Source organism: Eleutherodactylus coqui, chromosome 6 (assembly GCF_035609145.1).
Source record: "Eleutherodactylus coqui strain aEleCoq1 chromosome 6, aEleCoq1.hap1, whole genome shotgun sequence".
Classification (NCBI taxonomy): domain Eukaryota; kingdom Metazoa; phylum Chordata; class Amphibia; order Anura; family Eleutherodactylidae; genus Eleutherodactylus; species Eleutherodactylus coqui.
The window spans coordinates 183434837-183454137 of NC_089842.1; the positions used below are offsets into that span (position 1 = coordinate 183434837).

At 44.4% G+C, this 19301-nt stretch overlaps 1 protein-coding gene across 1 annotated transcript in view; it reads left to right on the forward strand.

The window, feature by feature from the left end:
- The window catches only part of SPTB (spectrin beta, erythrocytic), a 112094-nt gene that overhangs the window by 69818 nt on the left and 22975 nt on the right, over positions 1-19301 (forward strand). The window contains exon 29 of the mRNA XM_066608418.1: positions 11121-11259. Within this exon, the coding sequence (XP_066464515.1) occupies positions 11121-11259 (139 nt within the window). The remainder of the gene's footprint in view (positions 1-11120; positions 11260-19301) is intronic.

The following is a 19301-nucleotide window of genomic DNA, read 5'->3' on the forward strand; positions in this document are numbered from 1 at the left end:
AGGTAGATGCCTCTGAGTTTGGTGTGGGAGCGGTACTGTCCCAAGGTCCCTCCACTCTCACCAACCTTAGACCGTGTGCCTATTTTTCTAGGAAGTTTTCTTCCACCGAACGGAACTATGATATAGGCAACCGGGAATTGCTGGCGATCAAGTGGGCTTTCGAAGAGTGGAGGCATTTTTTGGAAGGAGCCCATCACCAGATCACGGTACTCACAGACCATAAAAACCTCACCTATCTAGATTCCGCTAAGAGGTTAAATGCTCGGCAAGCCCGCTGGGCCTTGTTCTTCTCTCGTTTCAATTTTGTGGTTACCTATAGACCCGGTTCTAAGAATGTCAAGGCGGATGCCCTGTCTAGGAGTTTTGGTTCTCCGGAACCCGCCGAGCCGGAGCCTGAGAGCATTCTCTCCCCTGGGGTGGTCCTCGCTGCTGTCTCCTCCGACCTTTCACCTCTCATTCACGCCGCTCAACAATCTGCTCCTGAAGCCCTTCCGGAAGGCAAATTATTTGTCCCGTTGTCACTGAGATTGAAAGTGTTAGAGGAGACACATGCTTCAGTCCTAGCTGGACACCCCGGCATCAGGGGTACGCTGGAGTTAGTGTCCAGACTCTATTGGTGGCCGCACATGGCCAAGGAGGTACGGGTATTTGTGTCCGCGTGCCCGGTTTGCGCAAGGGGGAAGAATCTCAGGAGACGTCCTGAGGGTCCTCTTCTTCCCTTGCCCATTCCGTCCAGGCCATGGTCCCATTTGTCCATGGATTTTATTACTGATCTGCCATCCTCGCTGGGGAATACGGTCATCTGGGTAATAGTAGACCGTTTCTCTAAAATGTCACATTTTGTTCCGCTTTGCAAGTTGCCTAACGCCAAACTTCTGTCTGAAATGTTCATCAAGGAGATTGTTCGGTTACATGGGATCCCCGAGGACATTGTGTCAGATAGAGGGGTTCAGTTCGTCGCTCGCTTCTGGCGAGCCTTCTGTAAAAATCTAAACGTAAATTTGTCCTTCTCCTCCGCTTTCCATCCCGAGAGTAACGGACAAACGGAACGAATGAACCAAGAACTTATCCAGTATCTGCGACTGTTTGTCTCTGATAACCAGTATCAGTGGGCCAACTACTTACCTCTCGCCGAATTTGCTATCAACAACCATGTTAACTCGTCGACCCAATTGTCACCTTTTTTTTGTAACTATGGGTTTCATCCCCGGTTCTCGCTTTCCACTCCTGTGGTCTCGAACAATCCGGCCGCCGACATATCCTCTGAGGAACTGTGCACAGTTTGGGCCCAGGTTCGTAAGAACCTTCAGGGTTCCCAAGAGAAACTGCGTAAATACGCAAATAAAAGATGTACCATCTCTGCACCTTTTGTAGTCGGGGAGCAGGTTTTGTTGTCGTCCAAGAATCTGAGACTCAAGGTTCCCTCCCTGAAACTTGCTCCTCGGTTCATTGGCCCATTTACTGTTTCTCAGGTTATCAACCCGGTGTCATATAAGTTGGCACTTCCTGACCCCTGGAAGGTCCACAAGGTTTTTCACAAAAGCTTACTTAAGAAGTATGTGACTCCAGTTCTACCCACCCAGAACCCGCCTCCTCCTTCTCTGGTACAGGGGGAACTGGAGTATGAAGTAGAAAGGCTGGTGGATGCCCGACGGGTTAGAGGTGTGCTGCAGTACCTGGTCCACTGGAGAGGATTTGGCCCTGAGGATAGGACGTGGGTCCCTGCCAGGGACGTTCATGCGCCACGCCTAGTCCAGGCATTCCACAGGGCTTTCCCGCTTAAGCCCGCACCTGGCCATGGGGGTCCGGTGTCCCCCCGTAGAAGGGGGGGTACTGTCAGAACCGGCAACTCTCGGGGCCGCCGTGCCCGCACCACCGGTCCGGCCACCCGGGGTACAGGAGCGCGGCGCAGAGGTACCCCGGTTCTTGTGATCTCCCCGGGCCGCTGTAAGACTGGTCGCCGCCGGGTTGCTAGGGAGGCAGCTGGTGCTTCTAGTCGCTTGACTACCAGGCTGGCTTCCCTAGTAACTGTCTGTGCAGCTAGACTGGGGGCGTGCCCCCAGCACCGCCCTGATTAGCCCTGCTGCTGTCAGGCTCCCCGCCCCAATCAGCTTCTGGGGCGGGAGCGCTGACAGCATTTAAATAGGTGTGTTTTCCTTTCAGGCCTTGCCAGTGTTAGTTTGGTTTTCCAGCTGCACCCGCGTTTATCCTGACTGCTCTGTGACCTCGGCTTTTCTGACACCTGCTTTTGGACCTGACTACGTTTTTGCCTGACCCCTCCGTACTGCGTACCCTCTTGTTGCCTACCCGGATTGTCTGACCATTCTACCGTTGTCTGTCTCAGTGTCTGTTTGTCTCCCGTGTCCCGCTTCCCTAGCGAGGGTAGGGACCGTCGCCCAGTTGTCGCCCTGGGGGTTAGCCCAGGGGGGCAAGTAGGCAGGGACAGGGGTTGCGGGATATCTCAGGGAACCCCATATCCCGGACACTGTCCTGACAGTTTCTCTGTATTACTGCACATACAGAGAGACATGTCAATCAGTGTGAGGAGGCAGATGGAGGGACCATGAATATTAATGAGTTCGACAAAACTGCTTAATTCATTGGTATCAGTAACATACACAGACAGATTTAATTGACAGTCCAACTGTTGCGGCTTGTTGGTCGCGACAGCGTCATAGCATGGTGGCATCGATGTAGGCTCAGACCTGTCGCCTTGTACAAGGGTCAGACCTGTCACCTTGTATAAGGGTCAGACCTGTCGCCTTGTACAAGGGACAAGCGTTAGTGCAGCACAGACATGACATAATAAGCAGCCAGATGTTTCCTCAGTGGGTTTTTGTTTTTTTCCTTGCAGAGTCATGGATCCCATTGAGGCCTTATCCAACCAGCTTAGCTCTCTGGGTATTGAGGTTGCTGAGGTTAAGCAACAATGCTTAGGAGGTGTGGGTTTGGTTAAGGAACCTAAGCTGGATCTGCCAGATTGTTTTTCTGGTAAAGGGCAGGAGTTTTTTGCGTTCAAAGAATCCTGCAAATTATACTATAAACTGCGCCCTATTTCCTCAGGTAATGAGTCGCAGAAAGTAGGGTTGGTGATCTCCAGGTTGCAGGAAGATCCTCAGGCCTGGGTGTTTTCATTACCTCCCACCTATGAGGCTTTTTTGTTGGTGGATTCGTTTTTTCCAGCTTTGGGTCTGATCTACAATGACCCTGATAGGGTAAGATTAGAGGCCTACGTCAGGGGAAGTCACCCATTGAAAATTTTTGCGCAGAGTTTCGCCGTTGTTCTAATGATCTACAATAGAATAACACCCATTGTCGAGTCAATTTTGCTTTGGAACAAGATAAAAGATCTCATGGTTTCACATCCCACATCTAGAACTCTTGATGAGGCCATATCCCTAGCCATACGGATTTGTCGGTGGGTTAGAGAGCGGGCAAGTGAGCTATCCTTTGCCTCGTCCATAGAACCCGTGAAGCGTGATGAACCTATGCAATTAGGCTCTTTATCTGGTGGAGCGGTAACAAGGGAAAAGCAGGAGTGCAGAGGTTGCTGTTTTTTCTGCGGCCGTAAAGGACACTTCATACAGGTATGTCCTTTTCGGGGGTCTCAGTCGGGAAACTAGCTGGCTTGGAGGTTATGGGGAAGTTCCCTTTGGGCCCGCAAATCGCCTGAATATCATCCTCCAGGTTGGTCCTTCCTGCAGAGATTTTTATTACTGGGCATAGTTCTCCGGTGACACTTTTTTTGGATAGTGAAGCCGAAGTCAATTTAAATCATTATGAGGTGGCCAAATGTCTAAAACTTGATATTAGACCCTTGGACTGCCCGATACCTGTGTCCGCCATTGATTCCGGCCCACTGTCTCAGAAGTGCCTAAAGTTTTTTTGTTTCAGATGTTTTCCTAAAGATTGGGTTACTCCATACAGAGAAAATTGTATTATTTGTCATGCAGTCTCTCCCTACACAGTTGGTGTTGGGATTGCCATGGCTGAAGTTGCACAACCCAGTGGTGAACTGGAAAAAAGTAGACGTTGTTCAATGGAATCTTTCTTGTAGACAGAACTGCATGTCAGTTAATGTCTCTACGGTACAAACCGAGGAATTACTTGAGCGCATCAAGGATATTGCTGACATCTTTTTTAAAGAGAGAATGGATAAGTTACCACCTCATAGGCAGGGGGATTGCACTATTGATCTCATTCCAGGTTGCAAGCTACCCAAAAGTCTCATGTATAATGTGTCAGGTCCAGAGAGGCAGGCTCTCAAGGAGTATATTGCGGACAGTTTGAGAAAGACACACATCCATCCATCCAATTCGCCAGTAGCTGCTGTTTTTTTCCATGTTAAGAAGAAAGATGGGGGTCCATGACCATGTCTGGATTTTAGGGAGCTCAACAAGATCACTAAGCGCAACCCTTATCCATTACCGCTCATTCCAGATTTGTTTAGCTGGTTAATGGATGCTGGTTTTCTAAGCAGGACTTGCGGGGGGCGTACAACTTAATACGGGTCAGAGAGGGGGATGAATGGAAGACAGCCTTCAATACTCCCCAGGGTCATTTTGAAAATCTTGTGATGCCTTTCAGTTTGACCAATGCCCCTGCAGTGTTTCAGGCTTTCATAAATGAGGTACTTCAGAAGTTCATTGGACATTTTGTGTTGGTTTATTTGGATTGCGTTCTTATTTTTTCCCCTGATTATGATTGTCATATTCTGCAAGTTCGACCGGTGTTGCAAGCTCTCTGTGAAAACGATCTATTTGTCAAGAGAGAGAAGTGTATTTTCGCCATACAGGAGATTACTTTTCTAGGGCATGTTATAACCCCAGAGGGATTTAATATGGACTCGGGGAAGGTCCGAGCTGTTCTGGACTGGGTTCAGCCTGAGAATTTTAAGGTTCTTCAAAGATTTTTGGGGTTCACTAAATACTATCGTAGGTTTATACGCAAGTTTTCGGAGGAGGTCAACCCTTTAATTGATATGACGAAAAAAGGGTATTTTTCTTCTGAATGGTCTCCAAAAGCAATTCATGCATTTAAGACTTTGAAGAGGTGTTTTGCGTCTGCTCCTACTCTTGTACAGCCAGACTTATCCATGCCTTTTGTTGTTGAGGTGGATGCTTCAGAGGTCGGGGTGGGGGCTGTTCTGTCGCAAAGCACTGGCGAATTGAAGAATCTTCGTCCTTGAGCATTTTGCTCATGAAAGTTTACTCCTACTAAGCAGAATTATGACATTGGGGACAGAGAGTTGTTGGCCATTAAATGGGCTTTTGAGAAGTGGCAACATCTTCTGGAAGGGTCTCAACATAAAGTGACAGTTATCACCGATCACAAGAATCTGATTTATTTAGAATCCACAAAGAGACTTAACACTAGACAAGCATGGTGGTTGTTGTTTTTCACTCGTTTTGATTTTGTGGTCACATACCGGTCTGGTAGTCGTAATATCGCTCTCTCTGGTGGTGTCCGCAGTGTCCCTGGATCTGAAGGAGCAGATCCATAAGGCACAAGATTTGCCTGCTGGCCTGCCTAAAGGCAAACTTTTTGTTCCACTACATTTCTCTGAAATGCATAGCTCTGTTCTGGCAGGTCATCCAGGCATCAATAATACTTGTAAGTTAATAAGTAGAGCTTTCTGGTAGCCATCTTTACAGCGTGATGTTTTTTTTTTTTGTTTCTGCATGCGAGGTCTGTCCTAGAGTCAAATTGCTTCAGCATCTCCCTGCCGGAAAGTTGTTGCCTCCTCCGGTGCCGATCTGTCCATGGATTTCATAACTGACTTACCAACTTCCAAGGGAAACACGTTATCTGGGTGGTGGTTGATCGTTTTAGCAAGATGTGTCATTTTGTTGCTTTGCCTGGTCTACCTAATGCTAAGAAATTGGCTAAGATGTTCACAGCTTATGTTATTAGGTTACACAGGGTACCATATAATATTGTCTCTGATCGAGGGGTTCAGTTTGTATTTGGGTTCTGGTGTTTTGTGTGTCGCCAGTTAGGTATATGACTGTCTTATCATCCTGAGACAAATGGCCAGATGATCTTTAGAGTCTACGGACACATCTCCTTTCTTTCTTGCAATTATGGGTTCCATCAGTGTTTTGGCTCATTTGGTAAATTCATGTCGGAGGTACCCAAAGAGAATGAATTTTCTTCCAGCCTTAAGGCAGTTTAGTAGGAAGTGCAAAGAAATCTTAAGAGATCAGTAAGAAGCTATAAGAGGGTGGTGGATAACAGTTGTCAGAGGGGGTTAGTTTTCAGATAGGTGATTTGGTCTGGTTGTCCACAAGGAACATCAAGCTTAAGCAACCATCTTTTAAGCTGGGTCCACATTTTATTGGTCCTTTTAAGATCACTTAGAGCATTAACCCGGTGTCCTTTAGATTGGAGATTCCCAGATCACTAAAGATCTCCAATGTGCTCCACAAGTCTTTACTTAAGAAGTTGGTGAACCCTGGACTTGGGTCAGTACCTCCTTCGCCAGTGTTGGTGGATGGGAATCTGCAGTTCGAGGTCAGCCGCATCATTGACTCTCTTCGAGTCAGGAATTTGCTGCAGTATCTGGTGCATTGGCAAGGGTATGGTCCTGAGGAGAGGTCGTAGGTTCCAGCAGCTGAGGTCAACGCAGACCGCTTAGTTAAAAGTTTTCATAAATGGAATACTGGTAAACCAGGACCTAAGGGTCCAGAGGCCCCTCCTTGGAGGGGAGGTACAGTTGCGGCTTGTCGGTCGCGACAGCGTCATGGCATGGTGGCCCTGACGTAGGCTCAGACCTGTCACCTTGTTATGCAGGACAAGGGTTAATGCACATTGTGCAGAGACTGCTGGTTGCTGTCTCTTTGTGCTGTTTGCTGCATGGGTGCATGCTGAATATTAGTCATTCCTGGGAGAAGATTTGGGGGTGTGGTTCTCTAGTTGCTCTTCCAATCAACAGGGGTGGAGAGCTTTATATTTTTACCCCTCCCTTTATTCCCTGCTCCCTTTTCAGTTCTCTAGAGGAGAGGTTGAAGTATGATGTTCCCCTAACCTGGGTGAATTGCTCCTTAACAGATAAGTGCTGCTGTATCCTGTCAGTTGTTTTTTTGGATACTTTTATTGTCTTGCTTTGTGGTGTCAGTTCACCTCTCCAGGGGTTCCAGTAGGGATAGTCAGGGCCCAGGAAGAAGGTAGCGGGGCTGTCCTTATCAGAACAATTACTTTTTAGGCAGGGACTCTTCACCTCCCTGTTTGGTTAGGGACAGGTTTCTATCTTCCTGGAGTGGCGCTCACTGTCCATCATAGCGTGGTGTACTACTATTACCATCAGTGTGTACGTCACTCTGTACTCGTGCTGAGCGTGGTGCTCTTGTGCCGCACGGACATGACACCAACGTCATCCATTGACAGTGAGCAGTTGGGGACCACTTAATTGACACATGGATAGTGCTGGGAGCCAGACCAAAAAAGAGCCTATCTTGGTGAACAAAAGGCGAGTATGGGAAAGAAAATGGGGATAGAGTCACTGGGGCCATAGCTGCAGAGCCGTGCAGCCAGACATATGTTCACCAAGTTCAGGCTATTAACCCCCCCCCCCCCAATGTTGTTCCACAGGAAGTCCAAAAAACCCCAATGATGTAGTAGGCAATTTTCCTCATTTAAGGGAAAAAACCTCCTTCTTGACTCCAATCTAGCATTCAGAATAATCCCGAGATCACCGACCCTTCTGAAGTAATCAGTGACTGTAACATGTAATATTGTTATATTCCAGAAAGGCATCCAGGCCCCTCTTGAACTTTTTTATCGAGTTTGCCATCACTACGTCCTCAGGCAGAGAGTTCCAGAGTCTCACTGCTCTTACAGTAAAGAACCCTCTTCTGTGTTGGTGTAGAAACTTTCTTTACTCTAGATGTAGAGGATGCCCCCTTGTTACTGTCACAGTCCTGGGTATGAATATATGCTGGGAGAGGTCTCTGTATTGTCCCCTGATATATTTATACTTACCGTATTTCCCCCGAATATAAGACACTGTCTTATATTACTTTTTGCCCCAAAAGAGGCACAGTGTCTTTTTGGGGGGCGGGGCCTTTTACTCACCTGGTCTGCAGCGTCCAGATGCCTCCCAATGCCTCCGCGCTCGATGAGCCAATCACAGCCAATCAGTGAATGACATCACTGAGTGGCTGTTATTGGCTGATCGGGCGCTGGCTGTGATTGGCTGGGGCTCGATTAGCCAATCATAGCACTCACTTTGCTGGAGGCCTGGTATTCAAAGCCCCGTCACCAAGAAGAAGCTCAGCTGTGGGCAAGCTAGCTAGGTCTTATTTGGGGGGGGGGGGCTTATGTTTCAGGCCTCCCCTGAAAACTGGGGTAGGTCTTTTAATCAGGGTAGGTCCTATTTTTCGGGAAACACAATAGTTATTCGGTCGCCCCTCAGATGTATTTTTTTGTAAAGTGAAAAACTCCAATTTTGATATTGTAGTCTGCCCATTCCATGTATTACTTTAGTTGTCCACCTTTGAACCTTCTCAAGCTCTGATATGTTCTTCTTGAGTACCGGTGCCAAAAACTGTACACATTATTCCATGTGTGGTCTGCCCAGCGACTTGTAGAGCGGAAGAACAGAGTTCTCAACATGTGCCCCTATACCTCTTTTGATGCACCCTATAATCCTATTTGCCTTGGCAGCAGCTGCCTGACACTGGTTAAGTTAAGCTTACAGTTATCTAAAATCCCCAAGTCCTTTTCCATGTCAGTGTTACCCAGTGGTTTCCCATTTGGTGTGTAATGGTGACATGCATTTCACTGCCAATGTGTATAACATTACATTTTCCTGTGTTAAACCTCATTTTCTACTTTTCTGCCCAAGCCTCCAACTTATCCAGATCCATTTGTTACCGTATACTGTCCCCTCTCGTATTAATTACTTTACATAGTTTTGTATCATCTGCAAATATTTATATTTTACATCCCTGATATATAAAAAATATTATGGCTCAATACTGCCCCCTGTGGTACCCCACTAATAATGGTGACCCTATCAGAGTATTTACCATTAATAATCACCTGATAGACTATAAGAAAAAATATAAGCACTCACCACCTCGTTCCATCCAACTCCGCTTCAGTAGCCGGCTTGATCTTCTTATTCAGAGGCAGAGCAGTCGTGCAGTCCGTCACGATTATTCATCCAGAATTTCTTTCAAAAAGGTAATGCACTGCTTGTGTGTGAAGAATTAAAAGCCTTTATTGTAGAAGTGTCAGATCATAAGTTACAAGGAGAGGACTTGTTACGGTCTACAACAGACCCTGGTCACCTCACGGCTTTTGATTCTTTACACACAAGCAGTGCATTACCTTTTTGAAAGAAAATCATTAATAACCACCCTCTGCTTTCTATCACTGACCAGTTACTTACCCACTTACACACACATTCTCACCCAGACCAAGCATTCTCATTTTATATACCAACCTTTTATGTGGCACAGTATTAATCGCTTTGGAAAAGTCCAGATACACAAGATCCAGTGACTCTCCCCGGTCCAGTCTAGAACTTACCTTCTTGTAGAAGCTGATCAGGTTGGTTTGACAGGAGCGATCCTTCATGATGATGTGGAGGTATAATGCTATTTTCCTTGAGGTACTCCAGGATAGCATCTCTTAGAAACCCTTCAAACATTTTACCAACAATAAAAGTAAGACTTACCGGCCTGTAGTTTCCAGGTTCACTTTTTGACTCTTCTTTGAATACTGTCACCACATTGGTGATGCGTCAATCCACTGGAACAGACTCCGTCACTATAAAGTCCTTGTAAGAAACTGTCTATCACATTACTTAAAGGGGTTGTCCCGCGGCAACAGGTGGGTCTATACACTTCTGTATGGCCATAATAATGCACTTTGTAATGTACATTGTGCATTAATTATGAGCCATACAGAAGTTATAAAAAGTTTTTCACTTACCTGCTCCGCTGCTGGCGTCCTCGTCTCCATGGTTGCCGTCTAATTTTCGCTGTCTAAAATGGTCAAATGGCCAAATTAGACGCGCTTGCGCAGTCCGGGTCTTCTTGTCTTCTCAATGGGGCTCCGTGTAGCTCCGCCCCGTCACGTGCCGATTCCAGCCAATCAGGAGGCTGGAATCGGCAATGGACCGCACAGAAGAGCTGCGGTCCACGGAGGTAGAGGATCCCGGCGGCCATCTTCAACCGGTAAGTATAGAAGTCACCGGAGCGCGGGGATTCAGGTAAGCGCTGTGCATTTTTTTTTTAAGTCCCTGCATCGGGGTTGTCTCGCGCCGAACGGGGGGGGGGGGGGGTTGAAAAAAAAAAAAAACCCGTTTCGGCGCGGGACAACCCCTTTAATTCCCTTAGAACCTGGGGGTATATGCCATCACGACCCGGGCGATTTATCTATTTTAATCTTTTTAATGTGGGTCTGCACTTCTTCCTGGGTTAAACTGGTGATATTTAGTAGAAAGTTTACTTTATCACTTTAAAATAACAGATTTGATGCATTTTTCTGTGTGAATACACTGGAGAGAGAAAAACTATTTAATAGATTTGCTTTCTCCTCATCACCCTCTACAATTTTTTTTTTACATTTGCTATTTATAAAATTGAAGAACAGTTTTTAGGGTTAGTTTTACATTTTGGCAATGAGAAACTATGTCTCCACTTTTGCTGCGTTTATCTGCTTTTTACATTATTTATTTTTTTCCTATGTTTTTAATGCTACTTCGTTGCCTTCTTGTTTTACTAGTTTAAATACTTTCTTTTTGTTGTTTATTGCCCTCTTTACTTCTTTAGTGAGCCACAATAGTTTTCTTCTATTTCTAACCCTTTTATTCCTATAAGGTATGAACCTCTCACAGTAAGTAATTAATATGTTTTAAACATTTCCTATTTATTGTCCGTACTTTCCGGTTTTCACAATCCCTTCTGAACAGACTGCACTCATCTTTATGTAGCACTCAGGATTCCATCATTAACTTTTAAACACAGTTTTACCGATCAGATACAAATCACTACGAGTTTCAGTCTCATGAATGGTTCATCTCATAACATGCCTGCCACTCATACGTGTAACTAACAGGTGCACTTAACTGTTGCCAAAAATGTGTTTATGTGCTATTTTTTGATTCACAGAGATGTGTCGTCTGTTGAGTTCTTAATAAAATATCACCAAGAACTGAGGGCTGAAATTGAAGCCAGAAACACGTCTTATGGCAGCTGTGTTGAGCTAGGTGCAAGTCTCCTGGCTCGTAATCACCCAGATTCAGAAGAGGTAAAATCCCAAAGTATTTTATATATATATATATATATATATATTTGTTGAATTTTAAGTAAGGGCTCATTCACATCAGTATCAGAGGTTCCGTTCATAACCTCCATTACGAATTTCTATTAAGAAGCAGGACGAAATTTCACTGCATTCAACGCTATTTTGACCTATCTAATATGGCAAACTCCCTTTGTTGCCGTTTGGTTACATCATATGATGGTTCAGCTAGTGGTTACTATTTTCCTTCTTCCTGAACAGTTCAGGAAATGGAAACCCCTAACGCAGATTTGAATAAGCCCTTACTGTTCATTAGTTAGAATAGAAATGCTTGTGATTAATTTACAATTAACCCCTTAAGGACATGTCCTATTTTGGGCTTAACAATGCAGCGATTTTTGGGGGGATTTCTATCTCCACTTTTCAAAAGTCAGAACCATTTTATTTTTTTCTTGAAATGGCCATATGAGGGCTTGTTTTTTGCATGACGATCTGTAGTTTTTATTAGTAACATATTTTTTTATTGAGGGGAGGGAGAAAACACATAATTTCTGCCATTGTTTTTTTCTGTTTTTTTTTTTCTACAGCATTGATCATGCAGCATAGATGACTGTAAAAATGACATAAAGCAGAGTATATATGTATTTTCCGATCCTACAATGACTGATTGAAAGAGTAAATTTGGATTTTGGTGATACATTCTTTAAACTGCCCACAATCTGGGTTATTCTTCCACACAGACTTCTATTAAGCAGAGAATAAAGGGATATTGCACATTGGCAGCACTAGTTTAAAGCATGAGCTAAAAGCAAAACTATGTTCTTCACGGTTCTTACTATGCGCTCTGAGCTGTGATAGGACATGTAATGCCATTACCAAATAGTTGACAGTCTTTCTGAACTCATCTGCTGCTTGCACACCTATACTACCAAAATTATTTGATGACTTTGCAATTTAGGTGGTAATAACATTTAGCATAGTATGATGATTTATAGAGGGGCAATCCCTCTACCTCCTCATAATTAGAGACCAAGGTCAGGAAGGGTATCATTTGTCCTTAGGGAGAGCACCTAGAGGTGTGAGGAGACTTATAAGGCTCTTCTGTGAAATAGTTGTTGGAAAATGGTTATTCAGGCTTTGGCTTACAATTCCCGGTCATTGTTATAAGGCTTGTTTAAAAAGTCTAACATTTACTTGCAGGAATGCTGCCTTCCAATAGGTGGCACTTCCATCTTCCCATCTGCAATTAGGGACCATTCACACCATGTTTATGATGTAGGTCCATCTCAGAATTCCCTGAAAATGCGATTTATGGAGAACCCTGGATGGTACCACCGGCTTCCACTGCTCAGAGACCAATGAGGTCTCCTTGTACTGGACAGAATAGTGTGGTCAACCACACTATGAAAGCCTATGGTTCTGTCTAAATCCTGTTCTAGGGGATTTAGAATGAACCCTGCGATGGACATATACCAAAATGTGGCGTGAATGGACCCTTAACTTGCATAAAAAGTTTAGTAACTTTGTATACGTGTGTGTGTATATATATGTATTCTGTCACGGGTGGTGGTGCAACGCAGATTTAGGATATGATACAGCAGAAGGAATACCAAAAATATACAATTAATTTAAAAACAAAGTAATGCAAATGAAAAATGGCAAGTAAGCAATTAACTTTTATCTGATTTATCTAATACTAGCTATTGCTCTCTAAATCCTAGGATTAGTAATACCTTGGGTATAATGTCAGATAACAATACTTAACCCCTTAGTGACCAAGCCTGTTTGCGCCTTAATGACCAGGCCAAATTTTGCAAATCTGACACATGTCAATTTAGCATGGAAAAACACCAGAAAGGTTTTGCATATCCAAGCAATTCTGACATTGTTTTTTCGCCACATGTTGTACTTCATTTAGGCGGAAAAAAGACCGATAGAATTTGTGTTTATTTATTAAAAGCGCCAAAATTGGGAAAATTTTGACAAAATCGTCATTTTTTCACATTTCCAACTGCAATATCTCAAATATGTGCAAACATAATATAGAAATTTTTGCTAAGATATATATTTCCATCCGTTTACTTTATTTTGGGCGCACATTGGAAAAACCTTCGTTTTTTTTTTAACCACTTAGGAGACGTACAAATTTAACATTACTTTTCAGCATTTTGAGGAACACTTTGTTTTCCTACACCAAGCCAAGATTGGAAAGGCTCATAGGAGTCAAAATGATAGATACCCCCACAAGTGACCCCATTTTAAAAACTACATCCCTTAGCGTATTCACTGAGGGGTTTCATGAGTGTTTTAACCCCACAGTTTTTTTTTAGGAGTCAATGCAATTTAGAAGAGAAAAACTAAAATTTCATATTTTTGCAAATATGTCATTTTAAAGACAGGACTTTTTTCTATAGTACACAGGAAAATGAGGATTTGCACCCCAGAATGGATAAGCCTGTTTGTCCCGTGCTCAGAAACATACCCATTGTGGCCCTAGTATTACGTCTGTATGCACAATGGGGCCCAAAATGAAAGGAGCAACCGGTGGCTTTCGGAACAGAAATTTTGCTTGAAGGAGATTTAGGCCCTATTGCACACTTGTAGAGCCATTGAGTGACCAAAACGACGGAGAACGCCCACAAGTGACCCCATTTTGAAAAGTAGACCCCTTAACGAATTTATCTAGGGGTACGATGACTTTTTTGACTTCACAGTTTTTGAATGAATCTAAGCCAAGCCGAAGGAAAAAAATTACGATTTTCATTTTTTTGGTAATCCTGTCATTTTAAAAGCTGTTTTTTTTTGTACAGCACATATATGAATGAAGACTTGCACCCCAAAATGGATACCCCTGTTTGTCCTGTGCTCAGAAACATACCCATTGTGGCCCTAATCGTATGTCTGGATGCACAATGGGGCCCAAAATGAAAGGAGCAACCGGTGGCTTTCAGAACAGAAATTTTGCTTGAAGGAGATTTAGGCCCTATTGCACACTTGTAGAGCCATTGAGTGACCAAAACGATGGAAAACCCCCACAAGTGACCCCATTTTGAAAAGTAGACCCCTTAACGAATTTATCTAGTGGTACGATGACTTTTTTGACTTCACAGTTTTTGAATGCATCTAAGCCAAGCCGAAGGAAAAAAATAACGGTTTTCATTTTTTTGGTAATTCTGTCATTTCAAAAGCAGTTTTTTTTTGTACAACACATATATAAATGAAGACTTGCACCCCAAAATGGGTACCCCTGTTTGTCCTGTGCTCAGAAACATACCCATTGTGGTCCTAGTATTACGTCTGTATGCACAATGTGGCCCAAAATGAAAGGAGCAACCGGTGGCTTTCGGAACAGAAATTTTGCTTGAAGGAGATTTAGTCCCCATTGCCCACTTGTAGAGCCATTGAGTGACCAAAACGATGGAGAACCCCCACAAGTGACCCCATTTTGAAAAGTAGACCCCTTAACGAATTTATCTAGGGGTACGATGACTTTTTTGACTTCACAGTTTTTGAATGAATCTAAGCCAAGCCGAAGGAAAAAAATTACGATTTTCATTTTTTTGGTAATCCTGTCATTTTAAAAGCTGTTTTTTTTTGTACAGCACATATATGAATGAAGACTTGCACCCCAAAATGGATACCCCTGTTTGTCCTGTGCTCAGAAACATACCCATTGTGGCCCTAATCGTATGTCTGGATGCACAATGGGGCCCAAAATGAAAGGAGCAACCGGTGGCTTTCAGAACAGAAATTTTGCTTGAAGGAGATTTAGGCCCTATTGCACACTTGTAGAGCCATTGAGTGACCAAAACGATGGAAAACCCCCACAAGTGACCCCATTTTGAAAAGTAGACCCCTTAACGAATTTATCTAGTGGTACGATGACTTTTTTGACTTCACAGTTTTTGAATGCATCTAAGCCAAGCCGAAGGAAAAAAATAACGGTTTTCATTTTTTTGGTAATTCTGTCATTTCAAAAGCAGTTTTTTTTGTACAACACATATATAAATGAAGACTTGCACCCCAAAATGGGTATCCCTGTTTGTCCTGTGCTCAGAAACATACCCATTGTGGTCCTAGTATTACGTCTGTATGCACAATGTGGCCCAAAATGAAAGGAGCAACCGGTGGCCCATTGCCCACTTGTAGAGCCATTGAGTGACCAAAACGATGGAGAACCCCCACAAGTGACCCCATTTTGAAAAGTAGACCCCTTAACGAATTTATCTAGGGGTACGATGACTTTTTTGACTTCACAGTTTTTGAATGAATCTAAGCCAAGCAGAAGGAAAAAAATAACGGTTTTCATTTTTTTGGTAATTCTGTCATTTCAAAAGCAGTTTTTTTTGTACAACACATATATAAATGAAGACTTGCACCCCAAAATGGGTACCCCTGTTTGTCCTGTGCTCAGAAACATACCTATTGTGGTCCTAGTATTACGTCTGTATGCACAATGTGGCCCAAAATGAAAGGAGCAACCGGTGGCTTTCGGAACAGAAATTTTGCTTGAAGGAGATTTAGTCCCCATTGCCCACTTGTAGAGCCATTGAGTGACCAAAACGATGGAGAACCCCCACAAGTGACCCCATTTTGAAAAGTAGACCCCTTAACGAATTTATCTAGGGGTACGATGACTTTTTTGACTTCACAGTTTTTGAATGAATCTAAGCCAAGCAGAAGGAAAAAAATAACGGTTTTCATTTTTTTGGTAATTCTGTCATTTCAAAAGCAGTTTTTTTTGTACAACACATATATAAATGAAGACTTGCACCCCAAAATGGGTACCCCTGTTTGTCCTGTGCTCAGAAACATACCCATTGTGGTCCTAGTATTACGTCTGTATGCACAATGTGGCCCAAAATGAAAGGAGCAACCGGTGGCTTTCCGAACAGAAATTTTGCTTGAAGGAGATTTAGTCCCCATTGCCCACTTGTAGAGCCATTGAGTGACCAAAACGATGGAGAACCCCCACAAGTGACCACATTTTGAAAAGTAGACCCCTTAACGAATTTATCTAGGGGTACGATGACTTTTTTGACTTTACAGTTTTTGAATGAATCTAAGCCAAGCAGAAGGAAAAAAATAACGGTTTTCATTTTTTGGGTAATTCTGTCATTTCAAAAGCAGTTTTTTTTGTACAACACATATATAAATGAAGACTTGCACCCCAAAATGGGTACCCCTGTTTGTCCTGTGCTCAGAAACATACCCATTGTGGTCCTAGTATTACATCTGTATGCACAATGTGGCCCAAAATGAAAGGAGCAACCGGTGGCTTTCGGAACAGAAATTTTGCTTGAAGGAGATTTAGTCCCCATTGCCCACTTGTAGAGCCATTGAGTGACCAAAACGATGGAGAACCCCCACAAGTGACCCCATTTTGAAAAGTAGACCCCTTAACGAATTTATCTAGGGGTACGATGACTTTTTTGACTTCACATTTTTGAATGAATCTAAGCCAAGCAGAAGGAAAAAATTAGGATTTTCATTTTTTTGGCAATTGTGTCAATTTAAAAACAGTTTTTTTTGTCCAGTGTACATAGGAATGAAGACGTTCACCCCAAAATAGATACCCCCGTTTGTCCTGTGTTCAGAAACATACCCATTGTGGCCCCAATCTACTTAAAGGAAACATGGCTAGGCCTATAATGGAAGGAGCACCCGTTGGATTTCAGGGTACAACGGAATAAATTTCAGGCCCCATTGCCCACTTGTAGAGCCATTGAGCGGCCAAAACAATAGAGAACCCCCACAAATGACCCCATTTTGAAAACTAGATCCCTTAATGAATTCATATAGGGGTGTACTGCATATTTTGACCCCACAGTATTTAAATGAATCTAAGCAAAGCAGAAGGAAAAAATTACAATTTTCATTTTTTGGCAATTTTGTCAATTTAAAAACTGTTTTTTTTCTACAGTGTACATAGGAATGAAGACTTTCACCCCAAAATGGATACCCCTGTTTGTCCCGTGTTCAGAAACATATCCATTGTGGCCCTAATCTACTTACAGGACACATGGCTAGGCCCATAATGGAGGGAATGCCCGCTGGATTTCAGGGCAGAACTGAATAAATTCCAGGCCCCATTGCCCACTTATACGGAAAAAAAATTGACTTCCTAAAAATAATCCACCTCACCCCCCATTTTTTGGCATTCCCTAAATATTAGATAAAGGTAATAATATAAACTGCGTTTTATGTCCGAAGACAGGGGTAATTACGGAGGCTGGTTGGGTTGGGCACATGGGGCAAGAAAACCGTGTATCCCCCCTCCTCTCATGCTTTTTGGGGGTATTTCGTAACCTCAGTGGCAGGTATGGGGTGTAAAAAGTGGCCCTCTGTGAGGCTTTGTAATCTTGCTGGGGTGCGGCGGTCTCACACAGAAGGCGCTCAACAAGCTGCTTCTGGAACTGCATGAAGGCGAGCGTTCCAGGGGCTTCTTGTAAATTACGGATTACAGGTAGCGGTCTGAATAACACCGGGCTCACACGGCCGTATGCAGAATCCGTTTGCGGAGGCCCGCAGCGGATTCCAGCTGTGAGCCCGGCTGTGACCCTGCGTACGGCCGCGTAATGTAATGCACATAACTGCCTACTCACACAGGCGGTCATGCGCAGTACAGTTTGTTTTTATTTCCCGCGCCGTCGCTTAGAGATGACCCGGGTACCTGCAGCCCGTTCACAATGTGTTTGCACATGGGCTGCGGGTATATCCGCGGTCATAGAGCACAATGGGCTCTAGGTCGCGGATATGCGTGGTAAAATATAGCATGCCGTGTTCTGTTTCTGCGAGTGGATTACGTAATTCCGACCCGCTAATTGGGGGGAATTGTGTAATCCAATGCATGCGATTGATCCGTGGATTACCGCTGATCAAGCGCATGCAGAACCCGTAATTCCTTTCCGGTCATGTGTGACCGGCCTAATGTTAGATCGCTACTTTATCACGTGACCGGGGACCGCTCAACGAGGCCGCCGGTCACTGCTCCAAGCACTCAGCGACCGTTGGTCGCTGAGAGCAAGGAGATTTCAAAATTTCCTGGGCTCCCCGGCTCCTGTGAATGTGTCCGGCATTTTGCCGGCGGGCGCATGCGCAGCAGCCGGAAGGGTCCATGGAGGATAATCGCATCTGGATTCAAATGCGGAAGCCTCCGAGAAGATGTTTCATCTCCTCTCACCGATCGCATCGGTGAGGGGAGATGAAACTTCCACTTTTTAAAGAACTTTTACGTGATTGCCATTATGCATTGGATAACGGTGATCACGTGACCAGTAACCGCATAGCGCGGCTCCCCGTGACATCTCCAGGCTCTTGGCTACCTTTGGTAGCCAGCAGCAGGGAGATTTTAAATTTCTTGGGCAATATTTCACTTTTGCGCATGCGTCCGCCATCATGCTGACGGGCGCATGCGCAGAAGCTGGGGTAAGGTCTGCAGATGAACATCCCATCAGGGAACAAATACGGGGACCTTGGGTACGTAATTTCATCCCCCCTTACGGATATTATCCGTAAGAGGAGATGAAACTTTAACTTTATAAACTTTTAACTTTTTAATTTTTTTTTTTTACTTTTTAACTTTATATGATCACCGTTATCTGATGGATAACAGTGATCATATGACTGAAAACCGCATACAGCGGTCCCCAGTCATATCTCCCTGCACTCAGCTAACTGTGACAGCCGGGTGCAGGGAGGTTTTGAATTTGCCGGGCTCGCCGGGGCTTCTGCGCATGCACGCCACTTCGGCACATCGCAGAAGCCAGCGGGGGTCCGGAGACCGGCCGGAGGACATGCAGGAAGCGGGGTGAGTATTTTCACCTTCCCTCATGGATCCGATCCATGAGGGGAGGTGAAACTTAACTTTTTTTAAACTTTTTTGCAGTTTTCCGCGATCGCGATCGCGGTACCAGGGACTGCTCACCGCAGTCCCCGCTGACATCTCCTGCCTCCCGGCTACCTACAGGAGCCGGGAGCCAGGAGATTTTAAATTTCCCGCGCCGCCGGGCCTTCTGCGCATGTGGCTGACGTAATACCGCCTGGCA